The sequence below is a fragment of the Engraulis encrasicolus genome, chromosome 12, assembly GCF_034702125.1.
Source record: "Engraulis encrasicolus isolate BLACKSEA-1 chromosome 12, IST_EnEncr_1.0, whole genome shotgun sequence".
Taxonomy (NCBI): Eukaryota; Metazoa; Chordata; class Actinopteri; order Clupeiformes; family Engraulidae; genus Engraulis; species Engraulis encrasicolus.
In genome coordinates, this window is record NC_085868.1 from 4,265,912 (window position 1) to 4,279,187 (window position 13,276).

General features: G+C 40.3%; 1 protein-coding gene across 3 annotated transcripts; it reads left to right on the plus strand.

Annotated features, from left to right (window-relative positions):
- The first annotated feature begins 2,504 nt into the window (after nucleotides 1-2,504).
- On the plus strand, nucleotides 2,505-8,517 carry LOC134459214 (uncharacterized). Of its 3 annotated transcripts, XM_063211515.1 has the most exons (7): nucleotides 2,539-2,591; nucleotides 3,052-3,722; nucleotides 4,055-4,100; nucleotides 5,435-5,526; nucleotides 5,776-5,886; nucleotides 7,449-7,719; nucleotides 7,830-8,517. In XM_063211515.1, the coding sequence occupies exons 1-7, from the start codon at nucleotides 2,574-2,576 to the stop codon at nucleotides 8,040-8,042; spliced, it is 1,422 nt and encodes a 473-aa protein (XP_063067585.1). In that variant the 5' UTR covers nucleotides 2,539-2,573; the 3' UTR covers nucleotides 8,043-8,517. The 3 variants fall into 3 exon arrangements, with proteins under 3 accessions (XP_063067583.1, XP_063067584.1, XP_063067585.1); XM_063211513.1 differs by having other exon boundaries at nucleotides 2,505-3,722; XM_063211514.1 differs by having other exon boundaries at nucleotides 2,505-3,722; nucleotides 7,452-7,719; nucleotides 7,830-8,515.
- The last annotated feature ends 4,759 nt before the right edge of the window (nucleotides 8,518-13,276 follow it).

The window sequence follows — 13,276 nt, forward strand, 5'->3', positions numbered from 1 at the left end:
TCTCCACCTTCAATATAGGCCTAACTCTGGCAAGGCAACTGGAAGTTCCACATGCCCCCCGCCCCCACCTTGAGCACCTGCCTCCCAAAATGTCTTTGCATGCAACTGGATTGTATAGTGTAGTACACTCTCAACAACAGCATGGTGTTGAAAGTGACTTTATCCTTAGTCTATGTAAAGAGTGCAGTCTCTGCTTCATCCAATAGGTCTTTGTCTACATATCGAATTTGGGTGTGTATGTAAAATAGCTCACATTTAAGTACATTACACTTAGTGTGGATAATGAAACACAACTTTCAAGAAAACTTGTAATACAAAACCCACCTGTATTGTAATGTAGATGATAAACTGGGAAAATTGTTGTATTTTTTTACCCAATCTACCAGTATTTTCTCGCTTGGGAAATAAACACTAATTTTTTAATGAAAAGTCAGTGAAAATGGGGGCCTGAACTAAATTAAGTGGGAAATCTGTGTAACGTGCCCTTTAAACTATCTAAGAATTTTGTAGAACAACTTTTCCTATAAATATATTTACCTCACAGTCATTTTTACTTTCAATTTATCAAGATATTAGCAAATTAGCCTAGGCGTTTTTAGTGTAAAATGGTTCAAATAAGAAATGCATGATAAATATGATAAAGCTACTGTTCTGCAAAGGTTATCATACCAATTCATAAACTAGACATATATATCAATATTAAAATACCAACAAGACTTTGCCCACCCTTTCGATTGCGATCGGCGGTCTGGCTCATGGACTATAGGAAATGTCAACACAATTTAAGATGTTGATTGAAGCAATACAAATAATTGGTTAATCGCACTAAAGAAGCTGGTGAGAGTGAAGCATAGCCTAATGAAGAACCCACATGGCATGGATGAATCATGATGAACATTTCAATTAACTTAGCTTACATTTGATCTCACAAAGTTAAATAAAAGGCTATTCTAATAGGCTACAACCGTTCTCTGATTCTTAACTGTATTTAATTACCATCCCAACTGTGTGTGCAGGACTGCTGTTAAGGCTGCTTTTGAGTTTTGCCATTGAGGCTAATTTAGCCTAGCTTACAAAATGCAATGGGCAGACAAGATACATTGCTGTTTGAAATGATTTGGGAGCAAAATAGGAGCGAAATACATCGCCATATGACACAAACTACCTGACTGAATACATTCTATGTTAGATTTGGCCTTTAATTCAAAGAAAATATTCACACAATGTCAAGTAAATCCGTTTGTTTTCGTGTCTCTTCAGTCTGCTCCGTTTCTGTGCCACTGTGTTTACTCGCTAGTCAAGTGCTGCGCAAGCACAGCATGCAGTCCTAGTGATCAGTGTTGCCAGGTGTACAACGAGAACTAAGCAATTAGTGTTGCCAGGTGTAGAACAAGAAATATGCCATTTTGGGCTGTCTTGGAAAAAAAAAGCCAAAAACAGCTGCTTTTAATAATTTATTAACCCTTTTTACTTGAAAGGGAACTTAAAGTGCTGGGTAGGGAAATATAAATTATAAAAATATTATTGAAATGAAAAAGTGATAAAATAGAAATGGAGATTAATTTAAATTCATGATTTTATCTCATTTTTAAATTTAATTTCAGTTTTTTTCGTCCGAAAGATTAAGATTTGGGGGGAAATCGCCGCTTATCAAAAAACCGTGCAGAAAACAGTGATGCTCATTTTTTCCAAAACCGCCCAGCCCTATTAGCAAATCACGTTCAGCTATTTTGTTCTCATGCATGCAAGGGGTGAATGTGAGCATATTAAAAGGCGGCTTGGTACAGATTTATGCGGCATTGCCATTTGCTCCTTGATTTTGTCAGCAGCCAGTGCACACTGGCGCTGCAATTCATAAAATTATAGTCACGTTACCTCCTGAGTAACGGTAACGGCGTTACAGTTATGGATAAAGTAATTATTCCGTTACCCAAAAAGTCTCCGTTAGTAACGCCGTTATACTCTAACGCCGTTACTCCCAGCACTGCTTAGGTATGAAGGTAAATATGTAGCAAAATGCACGAGCGCGCATGCTTGATTTGAGAACTTGTAGAATGAATTTGAGCACTTGCAGAATGGATTTGAGCACTTGTATGAAAGAAGTCGAGAATGTGTAGAACAGAAATTTGCGATTGCAAATCCAATTTGCATATTCCTGCGGATTATATTTGCAGTTGCAGTGAAAAAACACACGCACTTGCTTGAAAAAAATGTACGAACTTGCAGACTGAAATGTTCACCTGTGGAAAATTGTCACACACACGGGATAAAAATATTAATACATTTGTAGATTAATATTGCCATGGCTAGTGATGCCACACATCTATAATGACAGATACAACCACAACTTCGCGCCTCCAACCAAAAATCTCGGCGCCGCGAGTTTTGCAACATATCTTGCAACCTGTGTGTGGCAAAACAGATATGCACTTGAAGGGGAAAACACATCTGCATGTGTAGAGTGTGGTAGGGGGAGGAGGGGGTTACGGGGGGGAGGAGTGGGTTACGGGGGGCGGGGGCACGGGGGAGGCGGCCAGGCAGGGAGAAACGGCGCGTTTCTTGACGGTCCAAACATGGCCGAGCAACGACAGGTAAATGTCAATGTCTGTCTTTCCATTTACATTCCTCTGTATTTGCAACACCACTAATAGAATAAATATTTTAGTAAGATAGCCCTAGGCTAAGGATCCTTACATTCGAGTCTACCTAACTAATGCGAGCTAATGTAGCTATAATGTTACCTATGTAACCGCGACCGTGGTCACTGGTTATGACCGTAGCCTGCTAACCATCGTAATAACTAGTTATTATTTTTGTTCTAATGTGTATTTTCATTTGAGACCATGTGAACTGAACTACATTCGTTAAATAGTGAGTATGAACGATAATAGGCTACATGCAGGCGTGTTTTGCTGGTATGCTGAATGCACTGCTTTACTTCAAATTAAATACCTCGACATTGTAATGTTATGCAATCGGATAGATCACTGTTATTCACATATGTTATTGATATCTTGCAAACACCTTTTTTCTTTCTTTCTTTTTTTTCAGCAATTGTTACTCGACCACCTTTTTGATCGACTGTACACTAGGCTATCCAGTTGGCTTAATCGTGTCCCTCTGGACCATGACTACTTAGAATTTGTTTGTTCACAGGAACTGACTGTGCTCAGTGCTGTTTCAGGCCAGATAGAGATTCCCCAGAACATATTGGATGCCCTTGCACATGCACATCAGCTGGCCTGCACCCAAAATAGCAGCCAGAGACAGATTAGGATGGCAGCCCATGAAACAGGTGCTATTGGTCGCCCAAGGCAGATCATTTCTGAGGAATATACCACACACCTTCTGGCCCTAGGATTACCTGTGACATGTATTGCCAAGCTGTTAGGAACATCTAGATATACAATACACAGGCGTATGGCAGAATGGGGATCATCAGTAAGGGAAAAGTACAGCAGGCTTGATGATGAGGAACTGGATTCCCTAGTGTCAGAAATTCACACAAACTTCCCAAATGCTGGTTATAGAATGATGAAAGGTCTGTTAAGGGCGCAGGGGCATACAGTGCAGTGGGAGAGGCTACGAGCCTCTATGCACCGTGTTGACACAATCAGCATTGTGTCCAGGATGTCACAGCTGCGTTGTGTTGTCAGGAGAACTTACTCAGTCCCGAGTCCAAGGTCCTTGGTGCACATTGATACCAATCATAAATTGATACGGTAAGTAAAATAAGCATGAACTGTCTCTCTCTTTGTCTGAGTATGTTTTGGGTAGGCAAAAATGAATCACATTTCAAATGGCTATCTCCTTAATGATTAAGGAGATGCCCATTTCAAATGTGATTTTTTTTTTAGAGAATACAGGAGCTACCGTATGTTATACATACAGTATATAAGAATGTTACAACATGCAAATGAAGTTAACTTTACTCTGCTCTACTCTAACAATGGCTGGCCTATGATCACAATGCACTGTAAAATTACAACTTTTGTAGACATATTGGATTATAACTACTTCCCCCCCCCATCTCCCTCCCATCCAATCATTGAAGGTACAATATTGTGATCTTTGGAGGCATCGACGGCTACTCCAGAAAGGTACCAAGTATAATGTTCCATTTTAGTGTTAATGTGTTCAGATCATCTTTCATATACAGGTGTCTTGGTATTACCTTTGGTCAAGGTGACAGCTTGGCTGTTTGATATCATACACAGGGGTGGAGCTATAGGGGGGGAGATGGGGCAAGCAGGGCATTTGCCCCTGGGGGCAGGGCCCTTCTGTATTGGTGATAGGGGCCCTATTATGACCATAGCAAGCCATGTGGGGGGCCCTTTCAGTGTTTTGCCCCGGGGGGTGACCAACCGTCCCACTTTGCGTTGTCGCGTACAGCGCTGGAAGCAAAATTAAGGCGTCCCACAAACTCAGAACATGTCCCACATTATTGGTGAGTGATGGGGGCATATAAATTCACCCCCAATATCCACATAAGTGTTAACTTATTCTGACCATTGACCACCGCACCGGGTGGCGTCCCACTTTGTCCCACAAAAACACTCCTTGTCCCTCCTTGGGCCAACGAGGAGGTGGTCACCCTACCCGGGGCCCTGTGTGAAATTGTTCCGACACAGATCATACATCATATACATTATGAACTACAACAATAATAATGATAATATGTGTATTTATATAGCACCATTGCATTTGTCTTAAAGGAATCGTGTGGCGCAAAATGAACATTTGACCATTGAATGGTCATGTGATTTCATATGTATGATGAGGTTTGATTCTTGTCAAGGTCGCAGCATTGCGAAGTTATTAAATTTTGAGTTTTTAGAGAAAAAAAAAGACGATTCATATGTTAATGGATGGGGCCAAAACAACTTGCCTCAGTTTGACTGATAACACCCTTGTTATGACACCATTGAAGTTTGGAGTGTGTTTGAGCTTGTTTATTGCAGAAAACAACTGATTTCTGAGATCATAGAATTTGGCCCCATTCACTAACATAGGAATCTTTTTTTTTTTTTTTTTTGCTTAAAACTCAAAAATTGATAACTTTGGAATGCTGCGGTCTTGACCAGAATCCTTCATCATTATACACGTCATCACATGACCTTTTGATGGTCAAATTTTCATTTTGCGCCACACTATTCCTTTAAGGGCCAATATGTTTTTTTTGTTGTTGTTGCTCGTCCATTTGGTAATATCAAATAGAAAGGTTAAGCGGTTGTTTGATTAGGCCCTGCCCTTTTGCTGCGGAGTGGCTGCATGTAGCCTATGTAAGAAGTGGACCCAGACGGCTACCTTGAGCAACTCCAGAGGACATTACAATTCAGATTGTATTTCATAACCATTTTAATACGCTGTGGTGGAATGGAAATAGTCTGAATGATTTCTTCCTTCCCTTCCTTGCTTTTTTCCACTTGTTAAGATCATGTACCTACGTGTTTCCAATAACAATTTGGCCTCAACAACCCTGGCATTCTTCACTGACGCTGTACAAAATTTTGGATTCCCACTGAGGTAAATAGTATTTCATTACATTTGGCCAAAATACTTGTCCAGAGCAACTTCAATACAGTATGTTTAAGGAGTAAGTCCCTCAAGCATTGTAGCATTACGTGTCTTGCTTAACCAGAGGTAGGATGGTATGCGAACCTGCAACACCAATCCCAAGATCAAGACAATTGTGCATTTGTGCAATTTCAGCAATAATCCAATACACATGCTCAATATCACCATTTCTGATAATTAAAAAAAAAAAAATGCCAGGGTTCGGGCGGATCATGGAGTGGAGAACGTTGATGTGGCCCGGCTGATGTTCTCTGTCAGGGGAACTGAAAGAAACAGCTTTATTGCTGGAAGGAGTGTGCACAACCAGAGGTAATTTAAAACTGATAGAATATTACCACTTACGCTGTCTGCATTCATAGTCAGCCGTTTTGATACAACTCCGTTCAAAATAATAGCAGCGTGAGTAAAAAGTTGAATAAAACCCAAAATCCTGAAATAGTTTTTATTTCCATGCATTGGGGACAATGCCCATTATATTCTAAATCAAAACATGAAGAAAAAAGCAGAAAGTATTTCATTACTTCAGAGAAAATGAAGAAAAATGAACATAAGGCTGTTCAAAAAAATAGCAGCGTCTGCATTTTACTTTACAAACTCAAATATTTACCATTTCATTAAACTGAAAAAATATCCAGGATTCAGCATTCCTATGAATCACTAAACGAATATTTAGTTGTATAGCCACTGTTTCTGAGACCTGTTTCACATCTGTGTTGCATGGAGTCGACCAACTTCTGGCATCTGTGAACAGGTATTCCAGCCCAGGATGATGCCATAATTCCCCTGAATTTCTTGGTTTTGCCTCACAAACAGCATTTTTAATGTCACCCCACAAGTTGTTTATCAGTTTAAAGTCCGGGGATTGGGCTGGCCATTCCATTACTTTAATTGTGTTGGTGTGGAACCAAGAAGCTGCTCACTTACTGGTGTGTTTGGGGTCGTTGTCTTGTTGAAACACCCATTTCAAGGGCATTTCCACTTCAGCATAAGGCAACATGACCTCTTCAAGTATTTCGATGTATCCAAACTGATCCAAGATCCCTGGTATGCGATTAACAGGCCCAGCACCATAGTAAGAGAAAAATCCCCATTGCAATCCTATGGGGATTTTTCTCTTACTATGGTGCCGGGCCTGTTAATCGCATACCAGGGATCTTGGATCAGTTTGGATACATCAAAATACTTGAAGAGGTCATGTTGCCTTATGCTGAAGTGGCAATGCCCTTGAAATGGGTGTTTCAACAAGACAACGACCCCAAACACACCAGTAAGCGAGCAGCTTCTTGGTTCCAGACTAACAAAACTAAAGTCATGGGGTGGCCAGCCCAATGCCCGGACCTTAATCCAAAGGAAAACTTGTGGGGTGACATTAAAAATGCTGTTTGTAATGCAAAACCAAGAAATGCAGAATTATGGCATCATCCTGGGCTGGAATACCTTTTCACAGATGCCAAAAGTTGGCCGACTCCATGCAACACAGATGTGAAGCAGGTCTCAGCAACAGTGGCTATACAACTAAATATTAGTTAAGTGATTCATAGGAATGCTGAATCCTGGATATTTTTCAGTTTATACAGTAAATGTTTGAGTTCATAAAGTAAAATGCAGACGCTGCTATTTTTTTTTAACAGCCCGATGTTCATTTTTCTTCATTTTCTCTTAATAAAATCATTTCTGCTTTTTTCTTCATGTTTTGATTTAGAATGTAATGGGCATTGTCCCCAATGCATTGAAATAAAAACTATTTCAGGATTTTGGGTTTTATTTAACTTTTTACTCACGCTGCTATTATTTTGAAGAGTTGTATGCGTTTAAATCTACTTAGTTTTGCAATGCAAGTTTTCATACCTACTGTCCACCTTTGCTCTAAGCAGGATCGAGCGGTTATGGCGTGATGTATACATAGCAGTCACCAGCCGCTTCTATGATGTACTGCATCAACTGGAAGAAGACGGCCTTCTTCATTTGTCCAGTGATCTGCAGCTTTTTTGCTGCCACTACGCCTTCATCCCTCTTATTCAGTTCCACCTGGACACATTCAAGGATGGTTGGGATGACCATCCCATCACCACAGAAGGAAACCTCACACCCAATCAGCTGTGGCACTTGGGGCAAGAATACCAGTCTCCTGAGTGTGACGAGGTGATAATCTCTGAACCATAAACCTTATTTTAAACATGTACTGTAAATATGTATGCATTTGCATTGCATGGGATATGTGTAATTATAGTGTAATATTTTTAATCTGGCAGGTTCTTCACATTCCAGACATAGACTGGGAGAGCAGTGGCCTAGCACCCAGCGTTCCCAATTCTGGAATCCATGTCCCAGAAATTGAGTGTCCACTGAGCCCAGAGGAATTTGCACAGCTTCAGGGTGCTGTTGACCCACTGTCATCACGCAATCTGGGTGTAGACACTTATTTAGCTGCACTACAGTATATGCAAGGCATAGGCTACAGGTGATTTTTTTCATCTATCCATTTACCATTTACAAACACTTGGAGAGTCACTGTGATCCCAACAGTTTTTAATAAATGTAATGTGGTGGGGGAAAATGCGTTGTCTTGCTTTTTTTTTTTTTTAACCAATTGCACATCAAGACACATAAAGCTCTTCACAATCAAGTAAAAATGAAAAACGAATAAGTTGAAGATAGAACAAAGGCAATAAAATGCAAATGCAATCATTTGAAGCTATACAATGGCCCAAATATTCCCAAAATGGAGAAATCAACACTGGGAGTCGAAATATATACACAGGTCTCTTTTTTTCCCCCACATTAATGTTCTCAAACAAATAAGGGAGTTTTTCCTCACCCTTGTTGCTACCGGGGACTATAGGGATAATAGTTTAGCACCAGGCGACATTTTCCCTTTTAAGTGACGTGTTCCCTATCTACATCCCCCACCCCCCTTCTCTCCCCATTCCCCTCCCACCCCACCCCCCTCTTTCTTGATGCTGCCACAATTTATACTTTTAAAAAAAAATTACATTTCAGCTACTTTTTTTCTGATTATTTTTTTTCCATGTTGTGAAGCACTTTGTGCTGTATTCCTTGTATGACTTGTGCTATGCAAATAAAGTTATTATTATTATTATCATCATTATTATAAGAAATGAGCAGTTAACACAAGATAAGAAACATGCATTTTCACAAATGAACACATCCTGTTGATATCTGGATGCTAAAATTATGACAGAAAATCCCCAAAACGGAGAAATCAACACTGTAAAAAATACTATTAAAGCACTTTTATTAAATGTAACCAAGAATTTATTAAATTCAAACCAAGAAATGAGCATTTCACCTCATCTGGATTGCGACTGTATATACATACTGTACATTTTGGAAGTAGGTTTTGTCCAGTGCCCAGCGTTCATGTGTACACCCCATTGAAAAGCAACATTTATGAACACATTTCAATAATCACACAAGTTAGTTCCAACATGTGCATAGATTCAGTTTAATACAACATCTGTTGAGCTTACAACAGAAAAGTAAGGTTGACTAAATCAAATTACTCCCTTTTTTACAAAATGATGGAGGTGACAAAGTGAGTACACCCCATTGTAAAAACTCCATAGAGACAATAATGATCTGCTTCAGTAATGTCAGTACATGTTGCCATGCGTGTTGCTTCTGGTGAAATTCAAATTCCCAATGGTCACGGCATTCATACAGCCCCAAAGTATGTCAGCCCCAACACCATGCTGAACTTTTCTGACCAGACACTGTTTTCATATTACTCCCTTGATTACCACTGCTGGCACCATCTAGAACAAACGTGTTTATCTTGATGTTATCTGACCACATGACATGGCACCAGCAATCTTAATCATGGATTTCAGCTGATACAAAAAAACATGAGCAAATTTGCTTTAAATGTGTCAAGCATATGAAGTGGTATCCAAGGGAGCAATATGAAAACAGTGTCCGGTCAGGAAAATCAAGCATGGTGTTGGGACTGACATGCTTTGGGGCTGGATGAATGCTGTGACCATTGGGAATTTGAATTTCACCAAAAGCAACACGCATGGCAACATGTACTGAGATTACTGAAGCAGATCATTATTGTCTCTATGGGGTTTTAACATAGGGTGTAATCACTTTTGCATAATTTTGTTTTTAAAAAAAAGGGAAAAAATGTGATTTAGTCAACCTTACTTTTCTGTTGTAAGCTACGCCGATGTTGTATTAAACTCAATGCACATATTGGAATATGTTCCAAAATGTTGTTTTTCAATGGGGTGTAGTCATTAACGCTGGGCACTGTATAAAAAAAAAACCCTACTTCAATATACTTCTAAAACCTACTCCTAAAATATACACTTACAGGTGCAGTAATCCATCTGATGAGTGCAGTTAAAATTTACAAGAAAAAAAGTGATGTGCTGGTTATGTGCACACATGTGCTGGTGTTTTTTAAGGCAACACAACCCTATGTTAATGTTGTTAACAACAAGAAAAACTTTCAGTTGGTTCAACACGAACACCAACTTTACGAATAACACCAACTTTTTAACACTAAGTTAACGTCAACACTGGTGACTTATTAATAACATCCAGTGTTAGTGATACTGTCCCGTTTCTGGAAACAAGCTTATTGTGCACTTCTCCTTGAGTTGAATGATTGAGTGTTACCCTTCTCATGTACTTTCAAACGTTTTGTAAGTATGACTGAGCAAATTTTACCTCAAAGCTAACAATTATCATGGAATCCTATGCACACAGCTGGCGGCTAGCTCTGGTCGCATAGGATTCAAAGATAACTGTTAGCTTTGAGGTAAATTTTGCTCAGTCATACTTACAGAACGTTTGAAAGTACAGGAGAAAGGTAAAATTCAACCATTCAGCTCAAGGAAAGGTATATTATGAGCTCATTTCCAAAAATGGGACAGTATCACTTTAAATGAACATCACTGGCATTTTTTAATATGGCCATGGCTTTAAATAAGGCCAAACCCAAACTCGCTGGTCTTTATGCATCCAAGTAAGTGATTGTGGAAATGTTCGTAGCTGCTGTAGTGGCTGGGCAGTCTCAACAGGCTGAAGCAGGTCTGGCTGGATGGATGCTCGGCCACCACCACCTCAACTTGCATCCTATCAGTCGGCAGCTCCCAGCCAACCCAGAATTTTACCAGCTCTTTCAAGTCGTCCTCTGCCACTAAAATGAAAGGCCACAGACAAACATGGAAGAAAGATTCAAAGAGTAATTTTCTGAGCGCCCTTATCCTTTGTTAGTGAACTCCAACCTGTAGGTGCTCTTGGAAGTGCGATGACTAAAGTCCTTAGTTTCTCAGCTTGGTGGCACTAGGGCCAGCTTCAGGCAACGCCACAGGGCGACAAGTAATAGTACTATTCCTTGTCGCCCTGTGGAGTTGGCTGAAGCTGGCCCTAGTGCCACCACGCTGAGAAACCATGGAAGAAAGATTATTTGCCTTACCAAACTCAACAATTTGCTTAACTGGCAGTAGTGTGTTGAAGTAAATGAATAACAAGCAAATACAATCACAAAACCTGAAACTGAAACCGACATGACATGAAACTATCATCTTAAATACCATCAATTGGAGCACATAGCAATGTACCTGTCTCCACAAAATGTCGCAGATAGCCGGCTACAGTGCATTGCACAGCGACAGGGCATCCCTCCTCCTCCCTCTCTCCAGGCCAGACGATCTTCTGCAGAACCATCTACATAAAAACAGCTATTAAAAACTATATGGCACAGCATGGACGGTACATGAGGAAATGAAAATAAATGTTCAACAGAAATTCCAGTGTCAATTAAACTAAATGTGGTATGAATGTTGATTGTGCTTAGTAGTGTTTTTTTTTTGCTTTTGTATGTGTTACATGTACAGGTGCTAGTCATATAATTGGAATCACATGTAAAAGCTGTTTTATTTCCACAATTTCATCAAGAATGTTTAACGTTCATTAAAGGAACACTGTGGCGCAAATTGAAATGGCCAGGCAAATGACATATTGATTAAAGGCTGGTCAAATTTTTGTTTTGGCTCTCCTGTAAAGTTAGCCAAATGCCACTTGCCCCCCTGGCTCTAAGCCCAATTTGGTCAAAATTGGCCAGGGCTGTAATAAGGGGACTGTTATGTTATACCATCTGTATATCCCAATACAGTTCAATAGCAGTCTATTAGAAATTCTGTGTATTGCAGCTTTCTAACTGTAGAAGATCTAAACATATCATCAGCAAGCAGAGAAGTGATATGATTTTCCAAGTATTCTTTTCCCCACGTTCTTCAGGCAAACACCTACTGTTGATCTTCTTAAAAAAAAACAAAAAAACAACGCGAATCGCGGGTCACCCGCGGTTACTCGCAAGTCAGGTGAACCGCGAGTCATTAGGTGAACCGCGCATCACTAGCCTACTCTGCAGATACCGTGCAGCTGAGAAACGGGACACGCTACCAAGACGACAAATAAACGCGATTAGGTTAAAGATTAATGTTGGCATGCGTCTTACATAGAAACACAAGCAGGCACGTGGGCATGCTTCTTTGTCTATTGCAGCTGTAATGACGTTCGCTTTGTTACACGTTTAGACGCAATATGGCATTTTCCCCGTCTTCGAAGCCAAACCAATGTGAGGAGTTGGGTCACGTTTTCATTTCTCTTGGGAACTGCATTGTTTGTGGGACAGGACAGTGTGGAGACATATCATGGTCTTATGTTGGGGAAACGTACGTCTTGCAGCTGGGACTTTTGCAAGCACAGGGTTTTGGTTCATCGTGGAGGATAGATTAGAAATGACGAGAGGGAGGGTTCGGAGGAAACTGTTGAAAACAGTTGACATTATTTAGCGCACAAAAGAGAAGCAAATCGCTCTCTATTCTGACACCCCTGAAATGCTTACCTTCTCTATTCACGCCCTGTCCAGTTTAATTGATGCTTTTGTCGACAACGGCATCCCAAATCTCCAAAATGCTTGAATTCGGTTTACTTCGCTTTGTTTCTGCTCGAAGCTGAGCTCCACTAAGTTCGCAAAGCTGCAACAGCAACAAGCGTCTGCATGGCTTGAGCATTAGGCCCACCCCATTTTACATCTGATTGGCTCAGTCACATGGACTGGCTATTCTTGGAACCAATGAGCTGCGTTGCTTTCCTATGGCAGAAAATGAATGCACTCGGAAGCCGGTTCTCCGCATGTGGTTATTGAATGATTTCAATCAGAAAGACATTAACTGATTTTTTTTTTTTTTCGTTTTGATTCAAAATACAAGCGGCGAATCCGAGAACCAACTATTTTAATTGGTGTGGCCTAAAGACAATGAAAATAAAGTCAACGTGCCTTCAACATGCGAGAGATGGAATTTTATTTTCGTGACGAGATTCTGATTTCAAACTACCCTGTCCACTCCCCCTTTCCATCCGATATTTAATCATTTCCAAAGCAATGTCACGTGGACACCAAATGTGCGCTGTTTATGAACGTAGTAAGTGGATTAGCAAGACAGAGCATTTCCTATGACTTAACTAACGTGCGCGAGTAGCGATATGTAACCCCAGCGCGTATGCTACGGTGCTACACTGACGCTAGCATATGGAGCAAAAAGGCTAGTTCAAACAGGGGGGTGTTTTCTTGGTGACCGTGCTAACTATATTAGCAATTAAAACATACTAGCCACGTGGTTGGGAGAGTTGCTTTCTGAGCACAAGCACTAAGAACAACGTT

Bases quoted from the DNA above. Each gene is read 5' to 3' on its own strand.
- LOC134459214 (XM_063211513.1), top strand. From the start codon at position 2,878: ATGAACGATAATAGGCTACATGCAGGCGTGTTTTGCTGGTATGCTGAA. The intron at 4,101-5,434 runs GTACCAAGTATA...CCACTTGTTAAG, and splicing joins TCGACGGCTACTCCAGAAAG to ATCATGTACCTACGTGTTTC. The intron at 5,527-5,775 runs GTAAATAGTATT...AAAAAATGCCAG, and splicing joins AATTTTGGATTCCCACTGAG to GGTTCGGGCGGATCATGGAG.